This window comes from Symphodus melops (assembly GCF_947650265.1).
Source record: "Symphodus melops genome assembly, chromosome: 12".
Classification (NCBI taxonomy): Eukaryota; Metazoa; Chordata; class Actinopteri; order Labriformes; family Labridae; genus Symphodus; species Symphodus melops.
Genome location: NC_136702.1, coordinates 14,425,650 through 14,449,610, shown reverse-complemented (window position 1 = coordinate 14,449,610; position 23,961 = coordinate 14,425,650). Strand labels below are relative to the sequence as shown.

The following is a 23,961-nucleotide window of genomic DNA, read 5'->3' as shown; positions in this document are numbered from 1 at the left end:
AAACAGAATCAGCCCCATAAGCCACAGCACGAATCATCACAGAACCGTCTGCAAAAATAAAGTAACCGTCATTTTAAAATGCATATAATAAAAATACAAAAATACAGTCTATCAAGAACTGTCATTTTCCCAGACAGGTTTGCACCAACATGTACAGGTCTGAGTTCTTGTAGTGCAGCTTAACAATCCACTCAAACTCTGAGGAAGTGTCTCAAAAATGTGCAAATTCTGCAATGACAGTATAAAGGCGGCCCCATCTGACAGCACTCACTCTCCATACCCTGCTAAATGACTCAAGCACTATTACTGTGAAAGTTTGTCAATAAAAGTTCACAGAAGGAAAATGAAGAGTTATCTGTATGGAAGTGAAAAATAATAATCAACGCTGGTTTGAGGGTCTCCAAATTACTTTTTTTTTTACCTAGTACCCGAACATACTCCAGAATCACCCGTGCATTCAATTTTACTTGTGTTAAGTAATAAAGTTCTGGGGGCGCCAGAGGTGTAGTGAGTGTGTACCTCCCCACCTCCGTGTACAGAGGCTGTAGTCCTCAGTCGGCCCGGGTTTGAATTCAACCTGTAGCTCCTTTCCAGAATGTCAAACCCCACTCTCTCTCCATCCCTGGGATAAACTCCCTCCCATGAATTTACCACGGGATCAATAAAGTATCTATCTAGCTATCTATTCTAATAAAACTCACAGAAAGTCCCAACTAAACCTTAAAAAAGTAGTCCCCTTCCTGTCATATAGAGCACAAGTGAACTCTTAAGTTAATATAATCTTTATGTTTGATACAGGTACATATTCACAACAGCCCATTCATTCATGTCTGCTTTTTTAAATAAAGGCACTCAATTTTAAAAATAACAAAACTTTCTTCACAACAATTTACAGTTTCTTTAAAGTAATTGTGTTTCCATAAAAGGAATCAGCAAAACCTTCGATTGTCTTAAAAGGGGAAAACGATAAAATTAGTGTTTTTATATAAACTAATATATATCCCATTTACTGTAGGTAAACTTTGCCCACTTACCTGTGAACCAGAACAAAAACATGTCAGGGGAGCAGAGTGTGCAAGTGGAGTTCTGGTTTTAGATTCTTTGAACAACAGACAAGATAAACAAATAAAATGCAAGTTGGTTGGTTTATGAGTAAAAGGAGAGCATGCTCAGTTAAGCATGATCGGTGCGCGATGTAAAAGTCAGAGTATCACAAGCTGCAGAGAAGCTGCAGTTCAGTGGAGTTGCAAGTCAAGGCCGGAGCTTCTATCGCTGTCCCTCCCAGAGCGTCCTGCCCTCTGATCTTCAGGTTGACAAACTTGATCTTCCAGCATTTGTTCTCGAGGGGGGAGCGGATGAGGCCGAAGATTTGCTCAAAAATGCCCAGGCAGGCACTACCTCTGTGAATGGTCCCTGCTACGGCCACCAGCACCAGGCCGTGCGGGGAGGCGAGCACCCTGAGTCCGTGAGGCTCCAGGTTCGGCATGAGGATGAGGCGCTCTTCCCTCGTCAAGGCCTGGAGACGCAGGCTAACCAGTTCAGCTCCCAGGAACTCCTCCATCTGTACACTGCCAGCCCTGAAAAAAAAAAGACACAGCTCTGTCATCTCAGTTTTGGTTCTTGCTGTGCAAAATAAAATGTTGAATTAAAGCATGTTTATGTCCTACATAAAGAAAAATACACGTGTAAATGCTGTGTAGACCAAAAGGTGATTACTCAACATATTCACCTAGCGAGTAGCCGTAGCTTCACATCTGGCCAGAAGTGCTGTGGTCCCCAGTCCTGAGGCTGTTGGCCCAGCGAGACGTTCTGACTGTTTAAAAGCTGGAAAAACCAGTGGCAGAACTGGTGACCAAGCGCCTGCAGGTCATCCTCGTCCTTGAAGTTTGTGTCCGAATCGTTCGGTCTCTGTTTGGTCTCATCCGTCTCCCCTGGACAGTTTTCATCAGCATCCTTAAAAGGCACAAGACATTATCAAGTTCACTCAAATACAGCTGCCGGTCTGGAAAGTGTTTACAAACACTCACTTACCTTCCCTGGTGACCAGAGCTGCAGCGTCCTTCTCACCAGCTGATGTTTGTCGCTGTTTGGAGGCATTATCACTCCTTCTTTAGTCAGATATTTGAAAATCAGGTCGCGCTGAACCTTCTTCCTCCTCAGAAACTCTTCCGCGTTTTTGCTAAAGGACAGAATGGTTTGCGCAGCTTCTGCAAAGGGTGAAGACATTACTTTTTAATCATGTGAACATAATAAACGTATACTTATCTCTTTACCTCTACTCGTCTGTGTCCATATAAAGAAACTAGCTGACTTAATGCACACATCTAAACATTAGACAAACAGTAAACATACCTCTCTCGTCTTCCACAACTATCACCTTATTCGTCACTGTGTCACTAAGTGACAGTAAGTCGCTTTTTGACATAAACGTCATTATCTTTTTACATCCAGCTCGCTCTGTGTCTGTTAATCCTGACATCTTGACTTAAACAGCAAAACAAAACATCAAGCTGCTATTTACTCCACTCGTGTCCGACAAGGAAACTGTCCGTGCAGCAACCAAACACGTCCTGCAACGTTCCGCTGCTAGAAGTTCCTAGGGCAGAAGAGAAGTTGCCTTCATGGCTGCAGGAATTCTTTGGTTTTCAAGTATTGAGCAAATTCAACACTTCTATTTGTTCATTTTTCTCGGTTTTTCTAACTTAAAACTGTATTTAGTGTTTATTTTCTTCTGGTTTTGCCACCCCATGCCAACACAAAGACGTCATTATGGATTCTTTATAAAACTGTTTCAACATTAGTTTGTAGTTTATCCGTTTTTAATCACCAGTTTGCTGTTATAATTATATTCACTTTTTACCCTTTAAAAAGTCAGAAAAGATAGTTCAATTACATTTTCAAAAATAAATATTAGATATGTTTATTCATTTATTTTATGAAGCAAATTTGGCTAAAGAAAATAAATAAAAACAATTATTAATGCCATCTTCTAAATCGAGTCATAGTAGTAATAAATACAGCATATCATGAGAAAAAAATACTGTCTTGAATTGATTTAATTATTTCTCCCTTTTAAATGTACAAATGTTGTGAAGGTCTAATGATATTAATTAGGCAGCTAAGGCCCTGTTGCAGGTGTCAGGTGTCAGGCAATCCTGCCTTGCCAATATACAACTTTGGTTCCGTTATCTCTTTCTGGTGACAGTTCTTTGAGGTTGGTGGAAATCTAACCAGGTCATCGAGACAGGGCCAGTGTGTGGGGGATAGCATGAAAAGCACACACGTTTAAAATGACTTCTTTGTTTAAAAAAAGCTCTCATTTAATGATCTGCTGGTCTCTTTCAGATAGGCATTAGCCATTCGTGCCAGATAATAGCCTAAGCACATTGTGGCTTCTTGTTATTGGATATAGGTCTAAAACAACAACAACAGATTTAAAACATCATCCAGGTCCAGGATTAAAGGCAGAATACGTGAACATGTGTGTTTATTTAGGCAGGGATCTTTTGACCTTCATGATGTCCTGCATATTATTAAGGTTTTAAGAGTGTAATATGATTAAGTTTATGTTTAGTCAACCGACTGTGCTCGATGCTTTAGTTTACAAGGAGCACCTGAAGGCATCAGAACACAAGCTAGCTAAAAACAGCGAAAACGGGCTCGATGTGATGGTGTGAGCTCGCCTAGTTTATTTCCCTGAACGACAGGAGACCTCTTAGAGCTGCTCTTATATAAAACACATGTCTTTTCTTGTCATGTTTTAATTTACAGGACAACGGGGATAAACTGCGCGAGTTAAAATTGCACAGTCATTCGCTGAAAGGTAATGTAATATTAATATTATTTGTCTAATATGTTTTAGTGTCTTTGCTCAATGCTACAGTCAGTACATAATAACACCATAATCTCACAGAAAGAGACGTGTTATGATTTAATTACTGTTGTCACTTTTCTTATTTATTTATATATGACCGTGTATTTCTAACTTAATCTCCCATAAATAGCTTTAGTGTTTGGTGTCATGTAATTTGTGTCATGACTAAAATTAAAGTGTCATCTCTTCTCCATTACGAGATTCTCCAGCAGCCTTTAATATATTTTAAAATAGAAGAAAGGCCAGATTCGCTGGTTTGTATTTATTTATTTAATGTTGTGAGGTGTTGCTATAGTAAAATATAGAAGAAGCGAACGTGTTAGGATTGTTTGAGTCAAAACTTAACAAATGTCAAAAGAAAAAAAAAAAAGCTTCGGCTCTGTTTACAGGGTTCCTCAGTAGATAAGGTTTGAAGGACTTTGGACTTTTTCGAGCTGAAATTGACCTGAGGTTTATGATCTAGCAGTTCAGTTTGGAAAGCTCGATCTAACATTGTCTTGCTGGTGCCATAAAGTAGTTATCAGAATGAGGAACTGTGTGGTTGGCTCACATAGATGTAATACAGGTTGCATTAGACTGAATGGGAAGGAAATGTTCAGAGATGAGCAGGGAGGAAGTTGAGCCATGAAGCTGTTCACTATCTCATCTACTCACATTGAAAAGACTGTGAGACAGCTGCATTAAATCCATATACCTTTTTATTTTTTTAATAAATGACTTCGTCAAAATAAAACACCCTCTGTGTACTCAATAGCAGCTCTTAGTAAACGAGCAGAACAGGTAGAGAAAGCTGTATTTGCATACATTGGTGCAAAAAATAAATAAAAAACACGTACATACTGTTACGTGACCAGCTGGCATCTGATTTTGCTCTCTCTATATTTCCTCTTCTTTTTTCTTCCTCTCTTGCTGCAGATGGGGGAGTCAGCAAAAAATGCTCTTGGCCGGGTAACAGTGTACTCCATCCAGGGCTGCCCGCACTGTGTGCAAGCAAAGGCCACGCTGGGACGTTTGGGAGTACCAGTATGCGATGTGGATGTGGGGAAACATCCAGAGTTAAGATCCAGGGTGAAGGAGCTGACGGGCCGCAGCACGGTCCCTCAGATCTTCTTTAACAACGTGCACGTCGGGGGCAACGATGACCTCCAGAAATTGGTAAAGGAATAAACGCAACTTGAAGACGCTATGCCATAAATACACTTGGTGCGGCCTGCCCAGGTGTCATCTATGTGTGGCAAACACTGGTTATGTTGAATACTGACAGTTACACCTTTATTTAATCGACATACATGTGCTTCAGCTTGCGTGTCCATATTGACCTGTCTTATCTCTGTCAGGCTCCTGAGGAGCTTCAGAGGTTGGTGAACCTGGTCAAGGAAGAGCCTCTTCCTGCAGATGCTCCCCCTCTGCCAGATGAGAATAAGTTAATGGACATGGATGGAGACATCGATGGAGGTGAGCGGTTCTCAGTCAGTCAGTCCTGGCTCGTATTGTGCGTTGCTTTCTGTCATATTTGCCCAGTAGGCTCAGATATTGTTTGTTAAATGTTAAAACAAAAGGAACCTCTGTGACGGGAAGGTTTCCTTAATGTCAGGGGAATGACTCGTGCGAATGGTATTCAAGAACGAGTTGTGTCAAATGTTGACATTGTGAAATGTTTGGGTTTCGACAGATGTGTGTGTGTGTGTGTGTGTGTGTGTGTGTGTGTGTGTGTGTGTGTGTGTGTGTTTGTGTGTGTCAGTTCCTTTCACTTATGCCAACACAGACAATTGATACAGGAAACGTGATCCTCTAGATGAGCCGCGCAGGCCCCGGCTGCCTCCCAGTACCTCATCAAAAGTGATCAGATCCCCACTGTGTAAACAAAGTCTGTACCAAGGAGCCTTTTGTGGAGTCGTATTTTAATTAAGAGTCGTCTTTTTTTGAAGATGACTTTTATCCTGTGTTTGCTTTCTGTTCTATATTAATGGCTATAGAGAGGGAGAGAGAGAATATGCAGGGGACGAGGGCTGAATACACAGCAAAGGGTCAAGGTTAGGAATCAAACCCTGGTCGCAGCTAGGACTCAGTATCTGTTCAAGGAGCTGTGTTCTACCAGTGAGGTTACCAACAGGGTGTTAGCTTTGATGGAAAGTTAGCAACATCCCTGCTAGTCCAAAGCAAGCTGGCCGCTTTGCTTTCTGAGAGGGGTGCCGACAAACCGATCTCTGGCCTTGTTCATGTTTTTAAGTTGAAGCCTTTGATCCTCGGTCATCGGTGGCCGAGTGGTCAGCTTACGCGCAGCCCAGGTTCAAATCCACCCTGTGGCTCCTTTGAGGCATGTCATGCCCAACCCTCTCTCTCTCTCTCTCTCTCTCCCTCCCTGATGTTTGACTCGATCCACTGTCCTCTTTAAAAAAAAGCCTTGATTCCTCTCATCTTTCCCCCCCGGAGCGTCTTGATGACATCATTTGTAAATGACTTCACTCTGTCACTGTGATGTTCAGTGGTACCTGAGCGAGTAGGTTGGCTGTTCACAAGGTGCCCTGTTGTTCATCTCTACCATTTTACCATTTTGTTATTGTGTTATTAAAATGAGCGAGGCCATAATTCTAAGGAGGCTGTGGACTGTTGTGTCTAAAGTACATCGACAGGTAGAATCTCTTGTTTTGTATCATTGATTTAAAAGAACACTTTCTTCTCTCGTCTCCGTTGAGCCAGCTGTCCTCTGCATGGCTGCCTTTATTATTCAAGTTAAACTGTTCTTACAGTTTGCTTTATTTTGCATGGTGCTTCCTTAAAGGTCACATATTACACAAAATACACTTTGCTATGTTTGTTATAACACCAGTAGGTGTCCCTAGTCTGTCCACAGACTCCCAAATGATGAGAAAAGTCCATCTTCTCTCTCTTTTGCCTGCTCCACTTTTCAGAAAGTGTGTTCTCAGACATGTCATTTGGAGATTTTCCCTTCATGACATCACAAAGGGCAGTAGCCCCTCACCCAGGTGGGTGACACTCCGACAGCTAGGTTGTTTGTTCGGCCCTCTGAGTTTGCCTTCTCCCTGTAAATAATGGGGAATATTAAAAGAAAGCCCAAGCCCTTTCAGAGGGGCGTGGTCAAACACAGCTCATTTGCATTTAAAGCTACAGACACAGAAACAGCCTGTTTCTGTGTTTCAGTGTAGAGAGTTTATAAACATGTTCAAATACAGGATCAGAGAGGATTTAGAGGAAGAAACTTCAAAGACATGTTTTGGGGGACTTCTGAGACTTATTTAAACTGGTTGAAAAGGAAGACAATATGTGACCTTTAAGATTCAAATGAACGCCGCTACTGCCGATTCATCACCTTCCCTTCCCACCTGTGGAATAGGTTTTCATTGATACAATACTGAACAGCTTATTTGCACATATTCAAACATGTTGGTGTAACGTTGTGTGTTTGTACATGTGTGGCTTGGCACATTCTCGCCCTTCACAGACTTTCAGTGTGAAAGAGATGAGTATGCAAACTTGGTAGAGGACCTGAAGCATGGCAGTGTGATTGGCAGTCATAGGAGGGGACTGACTTTATACAAAAAGAGCTTCTCAGGTGACCAACTGGTCGACTGGCTGCAGAGAGAGAAGGGCATGGGTAAGTAAGGCCTGCAGTAAGTCAAGCTTTGATTCATGTTTCAGTTGAATTGAACTGACCTCTGACTCACACAACATCGAGTCAGACCCAGATGTTTCACCCCCCCCCCTAAAACCTGAATGTGGGCCTGTGTGTGCTTAGCCAGGGCCGAGGCCTTTAAAACTGGCCAAGCACTGTTGCAGAGGAAGTACATGGTGAGCGTGCACGACTGTGGGCAGCAGGATGGCAGTTTTGGAGAAGGGAAGGGAACCATGGAAACACTGTACAGGCTGCTGGAGGACGACCCTCATTCAGCCCTCAACACAGGACAGACAGCAGCGTGCAGTCCCATCGAGGGTAGGTCAGGACCGGACCCAGGCTTCGGGGCAAACGGTCACATAACATCTTGGGTTCGTGCTCACTGGGTGTCCAAACGCTCTCTATCTCCTGTCCTGTACTTGCCGCCGTCTGGTTCTATGGTGCTTCTGGATCGGCTTTGGGTTTATGTGGTACGCTGGTAAACTCTGCGGTGCTAAGAAGTCAAGTAAGGCTTTATGATATATATATAATGATGGCCTTGATTTGTGCAGTGGATGTTACCTCTTAATGTGACGGCTGTGATGTAAGATCAGTTCTAAGACAAACCTGAAGAAGGTTTTTGCTTCCTCTTCATTCAAATCAAACGTCGTCAGCAGCTTGCTACATGTCCTGGTAAAAGAAAACTGTACATTTCATCAGTTCGAATCGTTTTCAGATAGAGAGTGAATAAAGGGGGGGAAAGGCCTGAACATATACATATATATCATAACGTTTCTTTTGACAGATGAAATACGCTGACGTTGGCATTTCTTCTCTTGTTTTGTCCTCGTGGTGGTTTTGCGCCTTGTCTCTACAGCTGACATAACTCAAGCAGCTCACTAACAGAGGAGTCTGTTCATTTGGCCGACATGTTAAAGCCTCTTCTTTGACCAGGGCTCTAATCGTTTCTGCTGTGCTGCGCTCGTCTGTCACAGCTAATGTTTTCTAATACGGACCTGACAAATTGATCGGTCTGCAGTATGTCCTTTTTTTTCTTTTTTTTTCTTCATCATGTTTTTATTTCACATCTTTTTAAATGTAATTATAGCATTAGGATGTATTTTTTTGTTGTTGTTTTTTTTTAATTCTCCACAACAGTTCAAGGATTCAAATCTTTTCCAAACATTCCTCAGTTCTTTCAAGCTTTCGTGGCGAACGTTGCTAACATTAACGCTTGGTTTGCTTCTTCTCACGGCTCCCCTGAAAACACCGTCGTTGAATGTATGAAATATTAACCAACCGTATGTCTCCCCCCCCTCTCTCTCTCTCTCCCTCTCAGCTGCTGAGCTCTCTTTGCTTTTACGAGAGATGATTCTGAAGTTGTTCTCTGAACATCTCTCTGCTGATGGCAAGGTAACGTCCCCAACATGTCCGACTTTCTGATGATCCGGTGTATCGGTCTGGTTCTATGGTGGATTTGTATCCTCCATGGCTTTGATCATGTTTCATACAGTCCATGCATTTTGCTAGTTGTTAAATGTTGATCGACGTAGAAAAGTGATGACCTTACCTTCAAGTGATGCTGCGACGTTCTTCCTGATTTTATTTAAAAAAATAAAGGTGAGGTCTGTGTTCCCCTGTTCTCGTCCCTCCCACAGTCTGTCGACTACAAAGGCATGTCGGTGAGCCCGGCTTTTGAGCGTTACAGCGAGCTCGCCATTCAGCTGCAGAGAGTGGAGCTGCTGTCGCTGAGTCGTGAGGAGAAGCTGGCCTTCTTCATCAACATCTACAACGCCTTGGTCATCCATGGGTACCTCCGCATGGGGGCCCCCACCAACATGTGGCAGAGATACAGAGTAAGATAGTGCAGAGTTATCCGTTATTTATTTTTCATCCAATTCAAAAAAAACAAAACAAAAAAAAACACCCCAAGCAGGAACGGCGTTTAAAAGATTTGTATTTTTCTTGTCCACAGTTCTTCAACTATGTGAGCTACCTCATTGGAGGAGAGGTGTTCACCTTACAGGACATCGAGAACGGCGTTCTGAGAGGGAACAGAAAAGGCGTCGCGCAGCTTCTGAAGCCCTTTTCCAAAACAGACCCACGACTACAAGTAACTCCACCCCATCATTTCAACACATATGCTTTTTATTTATTTATTTATTTTTTTTCTCCTTCTGTGGCTGAAATCCTTCATATTTTGTCACGTTTCGTTTCCCATGTCGTCCACTAGGTGGCTCTTCCTGACGCCGAGCCTCTCATTCACTTTGCCTTGAACTGCGGCGCAAAGGGCTGCCCACCAATCAAAACGTACACTCCACAGGTGAGAGCAAAGTCCTGCCGTCAGTTTTCTGTATCGTTCGATGGAAACAAACATGTTGTAGGATGTCAGGGAGGAGCGCACTCTCGCTGCGGTTCACACTGCCACGTTTGTTGTGGAAAGAGCACTGAAAAACCAAACTGTAACAAAAAGTGTCAGTTATACAAGTGTTTGACTTTGTATTAATCCTGTGCCTCCATTATACAACATGTCTACTTGATAGAACTTTCATGAGCTAAAATTCCTCCTGTTCTATTAAACCCGATCAGGACATTGACGGCCAACTCCGCATAGCAGCTGAGGCCTTCCTGGAAAACGACGACGGCTGCGTGGTGGATTCTGGGAAAAAAGAAGTGCGACTCAGTCAGATATTTAAGTGGTACAAAGCTGACTTTGGAGGCACCGATGAGAAGGTAGCGTTTCTCCTCGTCTATACATAACTCTATATATAGACACATTGACATTACCGTGCTCTGATCTGTTGGGGTTCACACTTTGAGTAAGTCTCATTCGAGACCTCGGTTTGTGATCTTTCTTCCCCCTCTCCTCTCCCTTGAAGTTGCTGAAGTGGGTGGTGGAGCACATGGGTGACTCTCCGAAGAAGACCAGCCTGCAGGGTGTCCTTTCTGCCGGGAAGACCAAAGTCAGCTTTCTCCCTTACGACTGGAGCACCAACAGCTCCCACTGAGCACGCTCGTTCAGCTAACGACGCTCCGTCTGCTTCGCCGTCGTCCACAACCTGAAGGTCGAGTCTGACGCGTTGCAAAACGCAGCCCTGTGGTCTTTAACAACGCAAATATTTTATGCAAAACAAACTGTAAACCCGAGTGGGGAGAGGCATTATCGCTGAAACACCTACAGGCTAATCCGAGCTCCTAAAGCCCCGTCTTTGTATGTGTAGTTTATATGAGTTGTAAACACGTATTGGTTAAAGTAAAGACAAGAGGAGAACAAAATACAAGTTGCAAAGAGAATTTTTCAAGTCCCCACGAAAGAAGCTACAAGAGTATGGGACACATTTTCCAAATGAAAAGGGCCAGAATCAATCACAAGTTAAAGGGCGGGACTTAGCCTGAATTTGATTTGGATTGTAAACTTCGACGTAGCTATTTGATTGGTTGAAAATTTTGAAAAACTCCGTAGAGTTCAGGATGTGTCGTCAAACATTTGAAATGTTTGAACAGGAAGAGACGATGAAGTTGTTTGGATGTCAGAATATTAAGAAAATGATTTATCTTGAAAACTATCTGGCAGGCGATGGCAGATACATGAACCACCCCGGATTCAAACCGAGGCAAAGGTCCTTTTCATTTCATGGGGACTTTAAGGCGGCAGCTTCGTGAACATGAAAGCGTGTTCTGCTCTGGAGGCGCGTCTGAGTAAAGCTTTACCGCGTGATCGCGACGTGAAAACACATGTCCGTAGTTTCAGTTGGTCGACAGCATGTGAGGAACTCAGGAGTCAAAAAGATCATTAAGATCTTCACGGTTGTGTCCAACACTCACTGGGCTCCTTATGTGGAGCATTTCATGGGAGCAGATGGAGATCAGCCTGACAAGCCTTATATCAGAACCCTCTGAACCGTGAACATCCACTCCTTCATCATTTCATGCTGCTTCATCGTACGCCGTTATAACCTGCAGAGGTAAACAAGGTCATGACATTTCTTCCAGGGAAAGCCCCCTTCCAGCAGTCCCACCCAACACAGTGGCTATTTACTGCTCACATAGAAACACTAGTGTGAGACTGGCTGTTAAACAGCAGGTGGTGGTTGTCAAAGATTCACACTGATGAACATTTGCGATGCGTAACTTTGACCCAGGTAACGCGATGTTTTCTCGGACACTGAACATGCTCTCGTCTCTCACTTGATTGGCACAGGTTGGACTCCAACCCCCTCCCTGAACTCTCCTGTCTGTGTGGACAGGATCCTTTTCGTTTTGCATGTTCTCATCTCTTACCCCGAGAGCTATTTTGTATGATCCTTTCTTCAAGTGAAACTAAATGGTTCGTTTACCCCGCTTCTTGATCCAGGTCTTCCATCTTGAATCAGAAAAGTGCTACTGAATTGTTTTGTTTTTTTTAAACGTAAAATAATATAAGATAAGAGTTCTATTGTGAATAAATGGAAACTGTAAGAGTAGTGTATCTATTTAGGATGCTCTATGACTCATATTTGTACTTTTCTCAGAAGATTTTGTTGGTACATATCACAATGTTAGAAGAAGCTCTGAATATTTCATTTATTGAAGGACGGGTCTTGAATATATATTTTCATTACACAAGTCAGTAACCATGATTAAGATCAAATGTAGCAGATTATTTTGGTAACATTTTGCAAGTTCTTTTTTTTTTTTTTTCACCGTTTCCTCCCTAAAAAGGAAATCCGACTTCCCGGCCTTAAGATGTCCATACGCCTTTTTTTAAAACGTGATCCATTTTCTCTATTGACTCCTTCATTTAATATGGTGACTGTAGATGAAGAGTGTGCAGATTAGAACATATATATATATATATAGATTTAGAAGGAGCGTTCTCTCTCTCTGGAATTCTTAGGATTACCTTATTCTCAGGTCAAAGTAAATGTTAGTTTTTATTTAAACAAACAACCCAGTTTGTCACCGTCGTACTCTGTTTGTTCGGCCAGACGATATCTTCACATGCCATAATCTGACCTTTGCAAAGACATTGTGTTACGCACGTTATTACAGCTGTCAGTTTCTTTCTCTTTGGGTTGTAAGCGGCACTAAAGCGTTATGGATTCATTAGCATGTGTTTAAACTGGAATGCTTTTGCTGCACGAGACACTGGAAGTCCTCCAGGCTGGAATGCTTGCCTGTGACAGGTCTGCCTCTCTCACTGCTTCGTTTGAAGGCTAGAATAATGACTCGACTTTTTTTTTTTTTTTTTTTTTTAAATGGATGCCGATACATTAACACTCAGTCCAACAAATAAAGTGTCTTTAAAGCCTTATATTGAAGTTTGGTTAACCAAGCCATATTTAAAATGTCAACTTTAACATGCAACACATTTCAAACCATGTGTGGGGAATAGACTGGGCTCTTTCTGAGAGCGCACGCCTTCAGAGGAAGTGTATCTTGGCTTTTCTCCGAAGGCTAGTCGTTGAAATGAGTTGGAAAATGAAACATTATCTGGGCTCCCTGTCTTTTTCCAAGTTACCTCATGAATCAGGAAAAAATGTAATGCAAAAACTTTTGTAAGCGAGCCACTTCTAAGCATTCTTATCTGATTGTGTTTGCCTCTTTCCTGGGGCGAACAATAAAGCAATATGTTCATGTAGTAAATATGCAATGCTGAATAAAAAAAACAAACATGAGTCTGTCTGCTGGTTTTCATTTGAACTTCTTTGATGTCACAGCGCTGCGTCACACACGCGACTATTTAAAGTGCAACACGTCTTATCCAATAACAAATCAAGAGCATCCGATTTTTAAGTTTCATTTGTTTATTCAAACATGAATCTCTCTTTTTTTTTTTTATATATAAAAATAGATGGGCAATCATCATTACCTTTCCAAATACAAGCTATTCACATATGTACATATAAATAAGGTTTAAGGGCGCAGTCCAATCAAAACATTTCATGAAACGTATTCAACCGTCTCTGAGTGGAGACATTACAAACAACCAAGTCTGAAATACTGTAGAGAAGAAAATACATCATGGTTGAGTGAACACACTTCAGATGTTACTGTGAGACGTGTTCACCTGCACTCCAACACTCTGGGCACTAATAGAAATCAAACAGGCTGTTTTAGCTGTACAACATGATCGCAGGTCTGTTTGAAGGCAGACTAACACAGATTCACACTTTTTGGTTACGGCTTCATGGAGTAACTTCCTGTTATCACGATGGTGATGATTGGAAGACCAATTTAAAATCAAGCCTATCCTGCTTAGACTTGAAAGGACGGGCAGCCAGAAGGAACAGTACCTACAACACAACCTCAGACGCGTTTGAAAGCTGCTTCTTCAGGTCACAGGTTCCACTTATTTATTAACATCGTTGTTCCATTGAAGAGATGTGAACAGGATGTAACCACCAGTTAAAGTACACAATGCTTACAATAAATATCATGACAAGTCTACACTGTTAGTCCAGCTTTATAGTTGGGATTTTAACCGGTAATAATACTACGTTTTAGACATAGCCACACAGTATGTCAGTGTAAAAAAAACGTCTTTAAAACGAGTTGAAAATAGTGTCAGGTGTTGTCGTCTGTGACGGACAAAGTCGAGCAAAAAACGCCAGTTCATTTAGTCAAGCGTGTGTATTTGAAATGTTCCAAAAACAAATAGATTCAGCTTCCGTTCACTGAAGATATCGGATAACTTGGTCCCACTTTGTCTGACTGTGTTTGAAGCTTTGACTCAAACGCTCCTGTTCTCTGTGGCAGCACATACCGGTGTTTGCGTTTGCTGAGCACTTTTAGTTCTGAAACTCGTTCTGTTTGTAAAATAGTGAAGATATTTTTCAATGTACTTCTTGTAGATTCCGAGAACATGATTAGGATGTTTTTGTTGTACCCACTTGACAAAGATCACACTGATTAGGATTTGGTGTAGAAAACTAGATAAAGTTGTCAAAATTATTGCTTTAAAAAAAAGGTTCTATTGATTCAATGTACAGAGGGGAAAAGTCCTCAAACTAACCGTTTTGGCACACGTACGCGTCCTTTGAGTACACACTTGTTAACAAGAATAAGTCCAGTGTTTGTTGAAGGCTCGTCCTGATGCTCCAGTATGACGTCCTTCTCTTACCACTAACCTTCAAAATGAAATAAAACAGGTTAGAAATATACTCATGATAATGGATTTATACTCTTATCTATACTCGAGTGAATCGAGCGTTCTTACTTTCGTCGTCAGAGTCGAAGCCGAAGAGTGCCGAGCACGTGTTGAGCGCTTGGTGTTTCTGTAGTTCTTCTACGCTGCTGAATGAAGAGAGACACTTCTCACAGCGATGCCTGATCTTGTGCTCAGGAACGGGATTCTCCACCGGGGGCTTAGCTGTAGTGTCCTTCTTTTTATTATGCCTCCAGTAGACTATTTTCTTGGGAGCGGCGTCTTCTTCGGACCTCCTCTTGCGCATCGAGATCACAGATTCGTTCAGGTAGGTGCAGGGTGGAGGGCGAATGAAAGGCGCCGTTACTGAAGCGCTGAACGCCGGATCTTCCGGTTTGAACGTTTTGTGCTCCGTGATCTTTGGCGCTCCCAGTTCCTGCGGGATTCCCTCATCTGTGAAGGACATGTCCTCGCGGTTTTTCACGTCCAATGGGTCTGCCTCGGTGCGGGGTTTTTTCGGACAGGTCTTGCTCGGAGTCGCCGCGGCGACGCCTCCTCCAGCGGAGGAAGTGAAGACCTGTCCCTCCGACGCTCGGCTCACCGTCTCGCTCGCGTGTCCGTTGACAGCTTTCCCGCCATCCGTCGGATCTTTCTCTGGCTGCGTTTCGAGTTTCGACTGGTCTTGGTCGCTTTCTGGGATTACTGCTGGACACTCTGAAGACGTTTGTAAATCCGCTCTGATCGTTTCTTTGCAATCCTCGACGCGATCGGGAACGGGAAGCAGACTCCCCCTCTGCTCTGCTTTACTCTGCAGCCACATTTCCTCTACCTTCACTCTCTGCTTCCACGGCGCTTCGGAACTTTCCTGCTGCCTACTGGGTCCCATCTCGAGCTCGTCTCTTTGAGGCGCTGGGATGTAGTGTCTCCACTCGTGGTCATACAGACACTGAAGGCTCGGGAACAGCTTCTCGCACGCCGTGTATGGACACCGAGGCCGGAGGGGCTGATGGGTACTCACGTGGTCCTTGCACTCCTGCTGCGTCAGAAAGCGCTGGTTACAGTCCAGATGGTAGCAGAAGTACTGGAGAGGATCATCGTGCATCTTCATGTGGTCCTTATAGTGCTGGAAGAACTGCATTTTCCTGTTGGAGGACGGAACAAGAATGTGAGTTGTCTTCAAAAAACAGATTTAGTCGTGACAAACATCAAACTTTTAGATAAAAAAAAAAAAAAAAAAAAAGACATCTGGAAACCGTTCTTCATGGCTGATATGAGGTCTTACCTAAGGCAAAGCATGCACTTGTGTTTGGCCCAAACAAAGACCTTCTCCAGCACGCTCTCTTCCTTAACGTGACATTTGACGGCGTGCCTCATCAGCGTGCTGCTGATCCTCAAGAACACTCGGTCGCAAGACTCGGACGGACACAGGTGGTACTTCATGTCGGCGGTGTGGCCGTTCTCTCCTGCCGACTGGCCCGCCTCCTCCTCCCCCTCCCCCTCGATCACAGGCTGATCTTTGACGGTCACCACCCCGTCTTTGATGACCACCTGCTCCGTCTTGAAGTCGATCAGTTCCGTTATTTTAACGCTCGGGTTCTTGCCCTTTTTGTGAAGCACCGACGTCTTCTTGATGAGGGTGCGGATGTTCCTGATGATTCGAATTTCCCTCCGGAGGTCCGACACTTTCTCCTTGATTTTCCTCCTCACCGCAGGTCGGGGTGGATTTTCCGCGTCGTTCGCCAGTCCGTTCTCGGCGGGCGTTTCCTCAGAAGGTGGCTTGCTATCGAGGGGTTTCTGCTTGCACATTTCATCGATGTGGTCCAGAACATGCTTTTTGGCACAGGAGATCTGTTTAAAGGGTTTTCCGCAGAGTATACATTTTCTTCTTTTAAGGTGCGACAGAGCGTGCCTCATTACATTCAGACCTTTATAGTCTTTGCGGCACATTTTGCAGTGAAACTTCAAGTGAGCATATTGTTGAGTGCGGAGCATTCTCTCCCTCCATGTTCTCTTGGCTACCACCTGGAAAAAAAAAGAAAAGAAAAAATCACTGAAATGAGTTCTAAAAGCTGAACAGTACAAGCCTGGTGGGTAACCTGAGTGTCTATCAACCCACAACATTTATATAAAGAAATCGTCCAGTCCTTTGTTTGTGGTCTGCATGAGGCCCTGTGTCCACCTGGCGTTTCTTTCCGGGCAAAAAAGTGCTGGCTGTGCGCTCGGAGCGCTGTATGAACGACGCAGCACTTTTTATTATATTTGAGATCGTTTATTCCCTTTACTATGAGCATTAATCTGATTATTCTTGCCCTCCTACTTTGTCTGGATGATTAGCTTTCATAATGACGGCCCCCGATCAGACACTGAGCGAGGAGGATGTGGGTTCAACGCGATCCGTATGAGACTAGAATACGGGTTATCACACCGCCTCGTCCAGGAGTGGCTCCAATCATATTTCAGACCCACTGAAATTAAATAAATTAGGAATCCTGAAGGAGGTGGCCGAGACCAACTTGTCCTCCATTGTTTTTGGTTGCCAAGGTGACGAGTACCAGCCTTTCAACCTTGTGATCATAATCAACCTCATTTTCTTTCTACAAAGGATTGATGTCTAATGGGAAAACTGAGTATCGTTGAATTTAAAGAGACAGACACCAAAACGGAGCGTTCCGAGAGAGCCGGTTTCTACAGGGTCACAAACCTCCTCTGGTGCTTGACTCATGTTATGTTTGGACCCAAGCACAACACAGATGTTTCATTTAGAGCACAGGGGACTGTTTGAAAAGGGGAAAAGGGGGATGTCCTCTTTAAATAAATCCCTCCTGCCTGCATTGGATTCACTTTATTCTAAGCAGTGGTGCAGACCCACCAACAAGCCTGATGGAGAAAATGTATCTGAAGTACAAACTGACCTTAGTGTTTGACACTTCTGTTTCCTCTTTGTCCTCGGGTGTCTGTTCTGCATCGCCGCCGTTAAGCTCCTCGGATGCGGAAGATTCCAGAGGTTGCGATTTGTCATTGTCAGGACATTTAGATTTAAGAGAGTAGCTGTGAAGCTGTTCTATTGGGCAGTCGACTAACTCTAAAGGTGGACCATCAAGCTCAGGTTCAGCTTCAACAGCAGCTCGGGGTTCGCTCGGAGGACCTTCGACAAGCCGCGGTGGAGACGTCTCTGCAGGTTGTTCATTGAGGCTGCTGCTACAGCCCGAGTCTGCGTGCTCCTCGTGTCCATTTTCCACATTTGGCTCGGTCACCTGCTCAACGCTCCTGTCCCTTTTCACTCCGACTTCATTCTCTCGCGGCAGCATTTCCGGCTTATTTCTTGTGGCAGTTATCTTCTCTGAACCCGAGTCCTCCTCCGTTATTGAAATCTCATTTTCAGGGTAGGAGAGCTCAAGTTTGTGTAAAGGCTTCCGTCCTCGTTTTTTCCCTGGAACTTTGACAGTCGGAACCTGGACCTGGACCTGGACCGGCTCGAACCTGGGAAGTCCCTGCAGCCATCTTTTGCGGCCTTTCCGTTTCAATATTTGGCTCTTCACGCATCTGGACAAGTATTCTCTTTTGCAGGCTCGAGGACGTTTGACAGCTGTGGAATTTTCCTTGTTAGTGTGATTTCGTCTCAGTGAGTACATGGTTTTGTGGCCCGATGACTTCAGATTGTATTTGAATTCTGGATCATCGCCGAGGTCTGCCTCGTCGTCAGATATCTCCTGTTTTTTCCTCCGCAGCGCCCTCCTCCATTTCCTTCTCTTCAAAAGAGATTTATGTGACGGCTCAAAACTCCTGATGGCCTTCTCGTCTTTGGTCTGCTCCTCTTGAGGGTCTTCGGTCACAACAGAAGCTCCAGAGCAGGGGCACAAATTCAAATCTTCAGCGAGCGAGTCATTTACAAATGTATCCATCGATAGCTCTTCTGTGTTTTCCTTCTCCTCTTCCTCCTTCATCTCATCGAGAGCGGCCGCCTTCATCACCTTGTCGCTCATCAACTCCAAGCACTGGGTCCTTATGGCCAGCAGGTTCCAAAACTCAGGGTCAAAACAGAGGCGCTCCTTGAGCATCTGTTGAGCAAAGATGGGACAGAGTGAGGCGCATATCAGAGCGTAACGACATATCATTGATTCCCCTTTCAGCCCCTCCCACCTGCAGGATGTGGAAGCGCACACTGGTGCGGACAGGGTTGCTGTGGGGATGCTGCTCCTGGTCGGGATGCATGTAAAGCAGGCAGACGGTTCGGTATGCTTCCAGGCTGCGCTCCTGACAGAAGACCAGCAGGGCACACGCTCGACAGATCTCCAAGTCGTGGGGCAGCAGGAAGGCGATGGTCTTACAGACCAGGGAACAGGCCGCGCTGTCAGCTTGCATGTCGCTCAGCTGCAACGCCCGGGCGCAAAGCTCCACGCAGACCTGGACTCCTTCAACCCCCAGCTGTGCAAACACACACACATACACACACACATTAGGGATTCAAACAAAGACAAATGGTCGAGATTTCATTTGAGCCTCTACTGCTAATCAGCTGCAGCTTAGTGACATTTTTAAGGCCTCGTCTTCTGATTGTCATGAGGATTTATCATCTGACAAAATATCTTCCTCCAGCATGAGCCTTTGCAAACGTACACATTTCTTCTAAGTGTGTCAATTTGTTCTGGGGCTACAGTTCTTGAGTCATGCTTTGAAATATAGTTTTGATTGTGTTCATGGTTTGGGACTATTAATAGTACAGCAAGGACAACTATATATGATACAAATGAAAAGATACAATTTGAGTAATTCTCCAGAGAAAGACTACACTACTATAAGCCATTTAGAAGCTGAACAACAAATCACTTTGATCAGATGCTTGAATCTGTATTTTTTTAATGGAGTATAGTCAAATATTTGCAGGATAAACACCAAACATTTACTCTCTTTGTCTGCAGTGAGAGGTTACTTCGAAAGATCTGAGGCGAACGAGTCGACTTCCAATCAGTCTCTACGTCATCCACTGATTGGAACGTTTGAATGATGTGGTACTTAAAGGCAGGGATGGTAATGTTCCCCAGATACACTTTGAGGTTTTACTTTAGGTCCGGAGAGAAATTAATAACCCATGTGCTCTGAAAAAGGAACAAAGTGAATTCTTCATCTGTCGCAGCTGTCCAAACTTTGACTGACGTCTGCCACGAGGGAGTCATTTGATGAAGCGATCCTTCCTCCCTGTGACTTCTAAACGTTTAAATGCTAAATATTTAGTCAAATCTCCAACCGTTGTGTTGGAGATTTTGGAGAAAGTGTTTTTTTTCCCCCTTTTTTTTAAGCGTGGTAACATGTGCACGTCCCTGCACAAAGCAACAGCTGATCCCAGAGGGATTTAAGGACAGTGGACCTGATCGCTCCCTCTCGCTCTTTTGCGATTCTGCTAAAAGCTCATGCTGCGTCGTAGCTCACTGCAGGGGTCGAGAGGGAAGTTTTCTTCTTCTTCTCTTTTTTTTTTAACCTGATTTGTGTTTTTTTTGCGGTGGTCACGTTGCAGACGGCGGGCACGTTCCATACGACCGTCTTATCGTTTCGTAATGATTGCGGTCAGAAGGACGGACCTCTCCAGTCGTGCTGAAGAGCTGTGAGGTCATTGCACGCTCTCTTGTGCACGTAGCAATTTCATGAGTACATTTTTTTTTTTTAAGTATTGAAACCGATCAGAAAGATCGGCTTCTTGGGCGGCCCAGGTATCTCGTCTATGAGAGGGAAACACTGCGTTTATTTAACAAACGCAATGCTTCCCACGCGTGCCGAACACATTCGTCCTGTGGAGACAGAGGTTTCAAAAAGTGATTTAGTGATGCGTGTACCTCAGAAGTGACAAGTTTGATAAAGGGGAAGATAGCTCTGACGTTAGCGGACGAGGAAGCCAACTGCAAACACTCAGCCAGGAAGCCTTGTCTGGACGGATGGGCCCGGAGATGCAACCTGCTCCAGATGAACACCAGGTCCCTGTGAAAGGTCGGACGAACAGTTCGTGACACCAGCCTCCGCTTTCCGCTCACACAGATCAACTGTTCAGATTCCCGAGGCCGTGTTGATGGAGGTTCTTACCAGATGTAGTACATGTCTCCGTTGTGCAGCTGTTGGGTCAGGAAAGCTTTACACAGCGACAACAGGAGCTCATCTTTTTCCACTTTCTCGGTGTTGCAGATGATCTCGACGGCGTCACGGCCGTCTATCTCCGCCATCTGAAAACAACACGTGCAAGCACAAGACGTGCGTTTAAAATACGCAGGACTCAAAGTGAACGAAAATGCGTGAGAATCAGTTCTGCGGTTCGTGGAAAGCAAGACACTTCAAAAACTGATACTCTGAAGTAGTTCCGCAAGACTCATTGTCGACACAAGCCTCGTGTTCTCGATACTTTTTTCTCCTACCTCCTTTTGAAGGTGTTCATGCAGTGAGGCTTTGTAGAGGCAGGTCAGGTAGGCTTGATGGAAGAAGAGGTGATTTCCAGCCTCACGGTTCTCCAGGCAGCGTTTAGCCAACGCCTTGGCCTCTTGCATCCGCTCACAGGCTTGTAAATAGCGAACCCGCAGCTCGAAGAATACTGGCAGCTCCGCGCTCAGGTAGTCCTCAACTGCACGAGAGGGAATATCATACGTGAGCGGTCTGGGTGCGGAGATATTTACATCCAAAGTGTTGAATCAAATTGTACTGATGTTCTTCTCTTTTGAATTCTATAAAAAGGACTTTGAGCATCCAAGGGAGAAACAATACATCATAGTATTCGTTTTGAAAAAAACAGGACAGGGACACAAAGACGTGGCTACAGTTGAAACATGAGAGATGCATTCAGCCCAGCTTATTAAATCTGATCAACAACAACAACAACAAAAAAAAAGAAAACAAAAAAAGCAAATGCTTGAAGGAGTTTTGATTGATCCTCTGACTTTCCTTTTCGTATCATAAGGAGGTCGTATCCAAGGCGAGTCTAGTCACAGGAGACGTTCTCTGTTGTTACCTTCTTTTGGTGACATGTCCACCTCCTTCAGGATCCCTTGCAGCACTGGGTTTTCCCATGGGCCTCCTGCTTTGATGATCTGCTTCACATGCTGAAGGTAGATGTTCCCATGCCTCTGGAGCTGAGCGCTGCACTCCTGTTAAAAGTGGAAAGACAGCGGTTTATTCAATTCTCCAGAAAAAAAAGAAAAAGACAAAGCTGTTTCGTTAGCCTACTAATCCCGAAAACATGACTTCTGAGATGACTTGGTTTTGAAAGTAAATGGTAAACATCCACAGCTAGCTGAATTAAAGTGTGTCTCCGGCAGCATGTGGACTGAGAAGGAAAAAACCAGGATGTCGTTGGGTCCATTCGTTTTGTTCACCTGAAAAGAATCCAGGATGTCCTTTAAAGGCTTTTCCACAAATTCTTCTTTGCTGAAAAAGAGCATCAGTTCAAAGTAGCTCCTGTAAGAGAGAGAGAGAGAAAAAGAGGAACGTGAGCCTGCATCAACACTCCACTGCTGTAGGATATGTACTTTAAAAGGACTTTTTTGTTCACTTTGCTGTATTATGCTTTTATTTTGGAGTAGTGAGTGTTCAAGTGGTAGGTATGGAAAAACGTGTCATTTTAAGGATTACTGCTGTCTACAATTCAAAATGGAAAACATCATCTCCAGGGTCCACGCTGTAAAACACTGACTTTCCATAACATAACAATAAATGCTGCATGGCTAGAAGACACTCTTCCCAATACATGCACAAAGCCATTTAGTATTCCATATAAAACAACAGTCAGCAAAACCCAAACACCAAAGCTATTGTTTTGGTTTGCGTTCTTGGTTTCTACTGACACTGCAAATAATTCAAGTCAATATGTCGCACACAGTTACTGAAAGATAATAAACTCAGTTTCCAGGTAACAAAGTACTCACAAGGCCAGACTGCTGAGAACATAGTGGATGTGCTGACAATCATCAGGAAAGGCAGCGGTGGATTTGGTGAAGCTGCAGAGTGCAGTCCGCAGGACCTTCAGCTGAGGGAGAGGAACTTGCCATTGCCCCGTGTACTCTTCAACCAACTGTAGAAGAAGAAGAACATAATGATTTAAATACAACTAAAAGACAGTCCTAATTCACTGAAGAAGTACAAATAATCGTGGGGCAGATGATTCAAAAGTGTCAAGGGATATTGTGAGTGTCAGCAGCTGTGGAGCAGAGGACGTTGGTTGTAACAAGAAGGCATTACCATGGCAGCGGAGGAGACCAAACGTACCAACAAGCAGGTTTGTGGCCCGCTCGAAAGACGTGAAGAGGTGCATCGATGTCTTCATGACAAAATGAATCTTTTTCTGTCACAATTTGTTTACAGTCTCATTTTGTAAAATAAGTCATAAAGCTAAAGAATTGTACATGAACCCAGTAACGTGAATCGTATGGTGAATCGTACCGTGAGTTCAGTGATTGTAACATCCCAGGCGTCTACTGCTTCAGGTGCTGACAACAATTGTTACACACGTTGAACTTGTTTTAGGAGTTTCATTTATAAGAAAACTGTCTATACCGTGAGTCTGAATAGATCGCGTGATAACTAGTATAAGATAAGCGTTAATCTCTAAGTTAAACCTTAAAACACAAGGCTAACAATCAAACCCCCACAGGGACCCCTGCGTTGATTTGACAAACTTCTCTTGTTTACTTCGTTCAAAAATCTTTTGTGTTGAAAGGGGACATCAGACACGAACGTTTCCAATTTTTTGTTAAATAATATATCAGATCAGTATTTACTTTTACTCACATTGGACAGCAGGCTATACTGTGTTCATCAAACGTAATCGTTTACTATTAACATTTTAAGAGAAAGCCAGCTCGCCGGAGGACTAACGTGAAGCTCATACCTTTAATTAGCTTAGCTTCATGACTAGCCTCAGAGCTAAGCATTACCAACTGTCAGTCAACTGTTGGGAAGAAGCATGTACACAAAGTTACGTAGCTACTGACACATTTTATATCTAAATGCCATTTTTAACCACTTCTGGAGAGTTATGCGACACTCTTTACAAAACAACTGCATAAATAGAGCCTGTCTGGAGGCTAACGTTAGCTAGGGGAGCTAGTAGCATGATAAATAAACACGCTCCGACAAAGCAGAGAGAAGTCTTACTCACCTCGCAAAACGCGGAGCAGTAACATTTACTGGTGAGGGACGATTCCTCGCTGCAGTATCTGATACATAATGTGTCCAGAGCTAATTCAAGCCCCTCTGTTTCTAAATCACTTTCGCTGTCCGCCATACTGTCTGCTGTATCCAGCGCATAGTCAAAGTTGCCAGGTTGGTGACGTAGCATCCTCCTAAAACCCACGACAAAAAAACTTGGCAACCCTA

The 23,961-nt window shown here is 43.8% G+C and overlaps 3 protein-coding genes across 5 annotated transcripts; 1 reads left to right on the top strand and 2 right to left on the bottom strand.

Annotated features, from left to right (window-relative positions):
• Window positions 1-766: 766 nt before the first annotated feature.
• Window positions 767-2,602, bottom strand: cUnh3orf38 (chromosome Un C3orf38 homolog). The gene is made up of 4 exons (XM_079358364.1): window positions 2,353-2,602; window positions 2,032-2,207; window positions 1,730-1,953; window positions 767-1,577 (listed from the first exon to the last, which is right to left on the bottom strand). Exons 1-4 carry the CDS (start codon window positions 2,477-2,479, stop codon window positions 1,211-1,213), a joined length of 894 nt encoding a protein of 297 aa, XP_079214490.1. The 5' UTR covers window positions 2,480-2,602; the 3' UTR covers window positions 767-1,210.
• A 1,030-nt stretch (window positions 2,603-3,632) lies between these two features.
• LOC306832800 (uncharacterized protein) lies at window positions 3,633-13,134 on the top strand. 2 transcript variants are annotated; one of them, XM_079357780.1, is made up of 11 exons: window positions 3,633-3,823; window positions 4,790-5,029; window positions 5,212-5,329; window positions 7,338-7,490; window positions 7,632-7,826; window positions 8,827-8,900; window positions 9,146-9,343; window positions 9,463-9,600; window positions 9,721-9,810; window positions 10,077-10,220; window positions 10,367-13,134. In XM_079357780.1, the coding sequence occupies exons 2-11, from the start codon at window positions 4,790-4,792 to the stop codon at window positions 10,493-10,495; spliced, it is 1,479 nt and encodes a 492-aa protein (XP_079213906.1). In that variant the 5' UTR covers window positions 3,633-3,823; the 3' UTR covers window positions 10,496-13,134. The 2 variants fall into 2 exon arrangements, with proteins under 2 accessions (XP_079213906.1, XP_079213907.1); XM_079357781.1 differs by lacking the exons at window positions 7,338-7,490; window positions 7,632-7,826.
• Window positions 13,135-14,199: 1,065 nt separating this feature from the next.
• On the bottom strand, window positions 14,200-23,961 carry LOC306832787 (zinc finger protein 654-like). Of its 2 annotated transcripts, none has more exons than XM_079357752.1 (12): window positions 23,744-23,961; window positions 22,512-22,657; window positions 21,963-22,044; window positions 21,599-21,734; window positions 21,012-21,214; window positions 20,686-20,822; window positions 20,442-20,583; window positions 18,754-19,038; window positions 17,526-18,671; window positions 15,896-16,635; window positions 14,686-15,755; window positions 14,200-14,596 (listed from the first exon to the last, which is right to left on the bottom strand). In XM_079357752.1, exons 1-12 carry the CDS (start codon window positions 23,921-23,923, stop codon window positions 14,592-14,594), a joined length of 4,272 nt encoding a protein of 1,423 aa, XP_079213878.1. In that variant the 5' UTR covers window positions 23,924-23,961; the 3' UTR covers window positions 14,200-14,591. The 2 variants fall into 2 exon arrangements, with proteins under 2 accessions (XP_079213878.1, XP_079213879.1); XM_079357753.1 differs by lacking the exon at window positions 23,744-23,961 and adding an exon at window positions 23,374-23,712.

Excerpts from the sequence above, each read along its gene's own strand:
- cUnh3orf38 (XM_079358364.1), bottom strand. The coding sequence starts at position 2,479 with ATGTCAGGATTAACAGACACAGAGCGAGCTGGATGTAAAAAGATAATG. Across the intron at positions 1,954-2,031 it reads AGCTCTGGTCACCAGGGAAG|GATGCTGATGAAAACTGTCC; the intron begins GTAAGTGAGTGT and ends GTGCCTTTTAAG. Across the intron at positions 1,578-1,729 it reads AAGCTACGGCTACTCGCTAG|GGCTGGCAGTGTACAGATGG; the intron begins GTGAATATGTTG and ends TTTTTTTTTCAG.
- LOC306832800 (XM_079357780.1), top strand. The coding sequence starts at position 4,790 with ATGGGGGAGTCAGCAAAAAATGCTCTTGGCCGGGTAACAGTGTACTCC. Across the intron at positions 5,030-5,211 it reads ACGATGACCTCCAGAAATTG|GCTCCTGAGGAGCTTCAGAG; the intron begins GTAAAGGAATAA and ends TATCTCTGTCAG. Across the intron at positions 9,344-9,462 it reads ACATGTGGCAGAGATACAGA|TTCTTCAACTATGTGAGCTA; the intron begins GTAAGATAGTGC and ends TCTTGTCCACAG.
- LOC306832787 (XM_079357752.1), bottom strand. The coding sequence starts at position 23,923 with ATGCTACGTCACCAACCTGGCAACTTTGACTATGCGCTGGATACAGCA. Across the intron at positions 19,039-20,441 it reads TCAAACTTGTCACTTCTGAG|CTGGGGGTTGAAGGAGTCCA; the intron begins GTACACGCATCA and ends GTGTTTGCACAG. Across the intron at positions 16,636-17,525 it reads CAGAAGTGTCAAACACTAAG|GTGGTAGCCAAGAGAACATG; the intron begins GTCAGTTTGTAC and ends TTTTTTTTCCAG.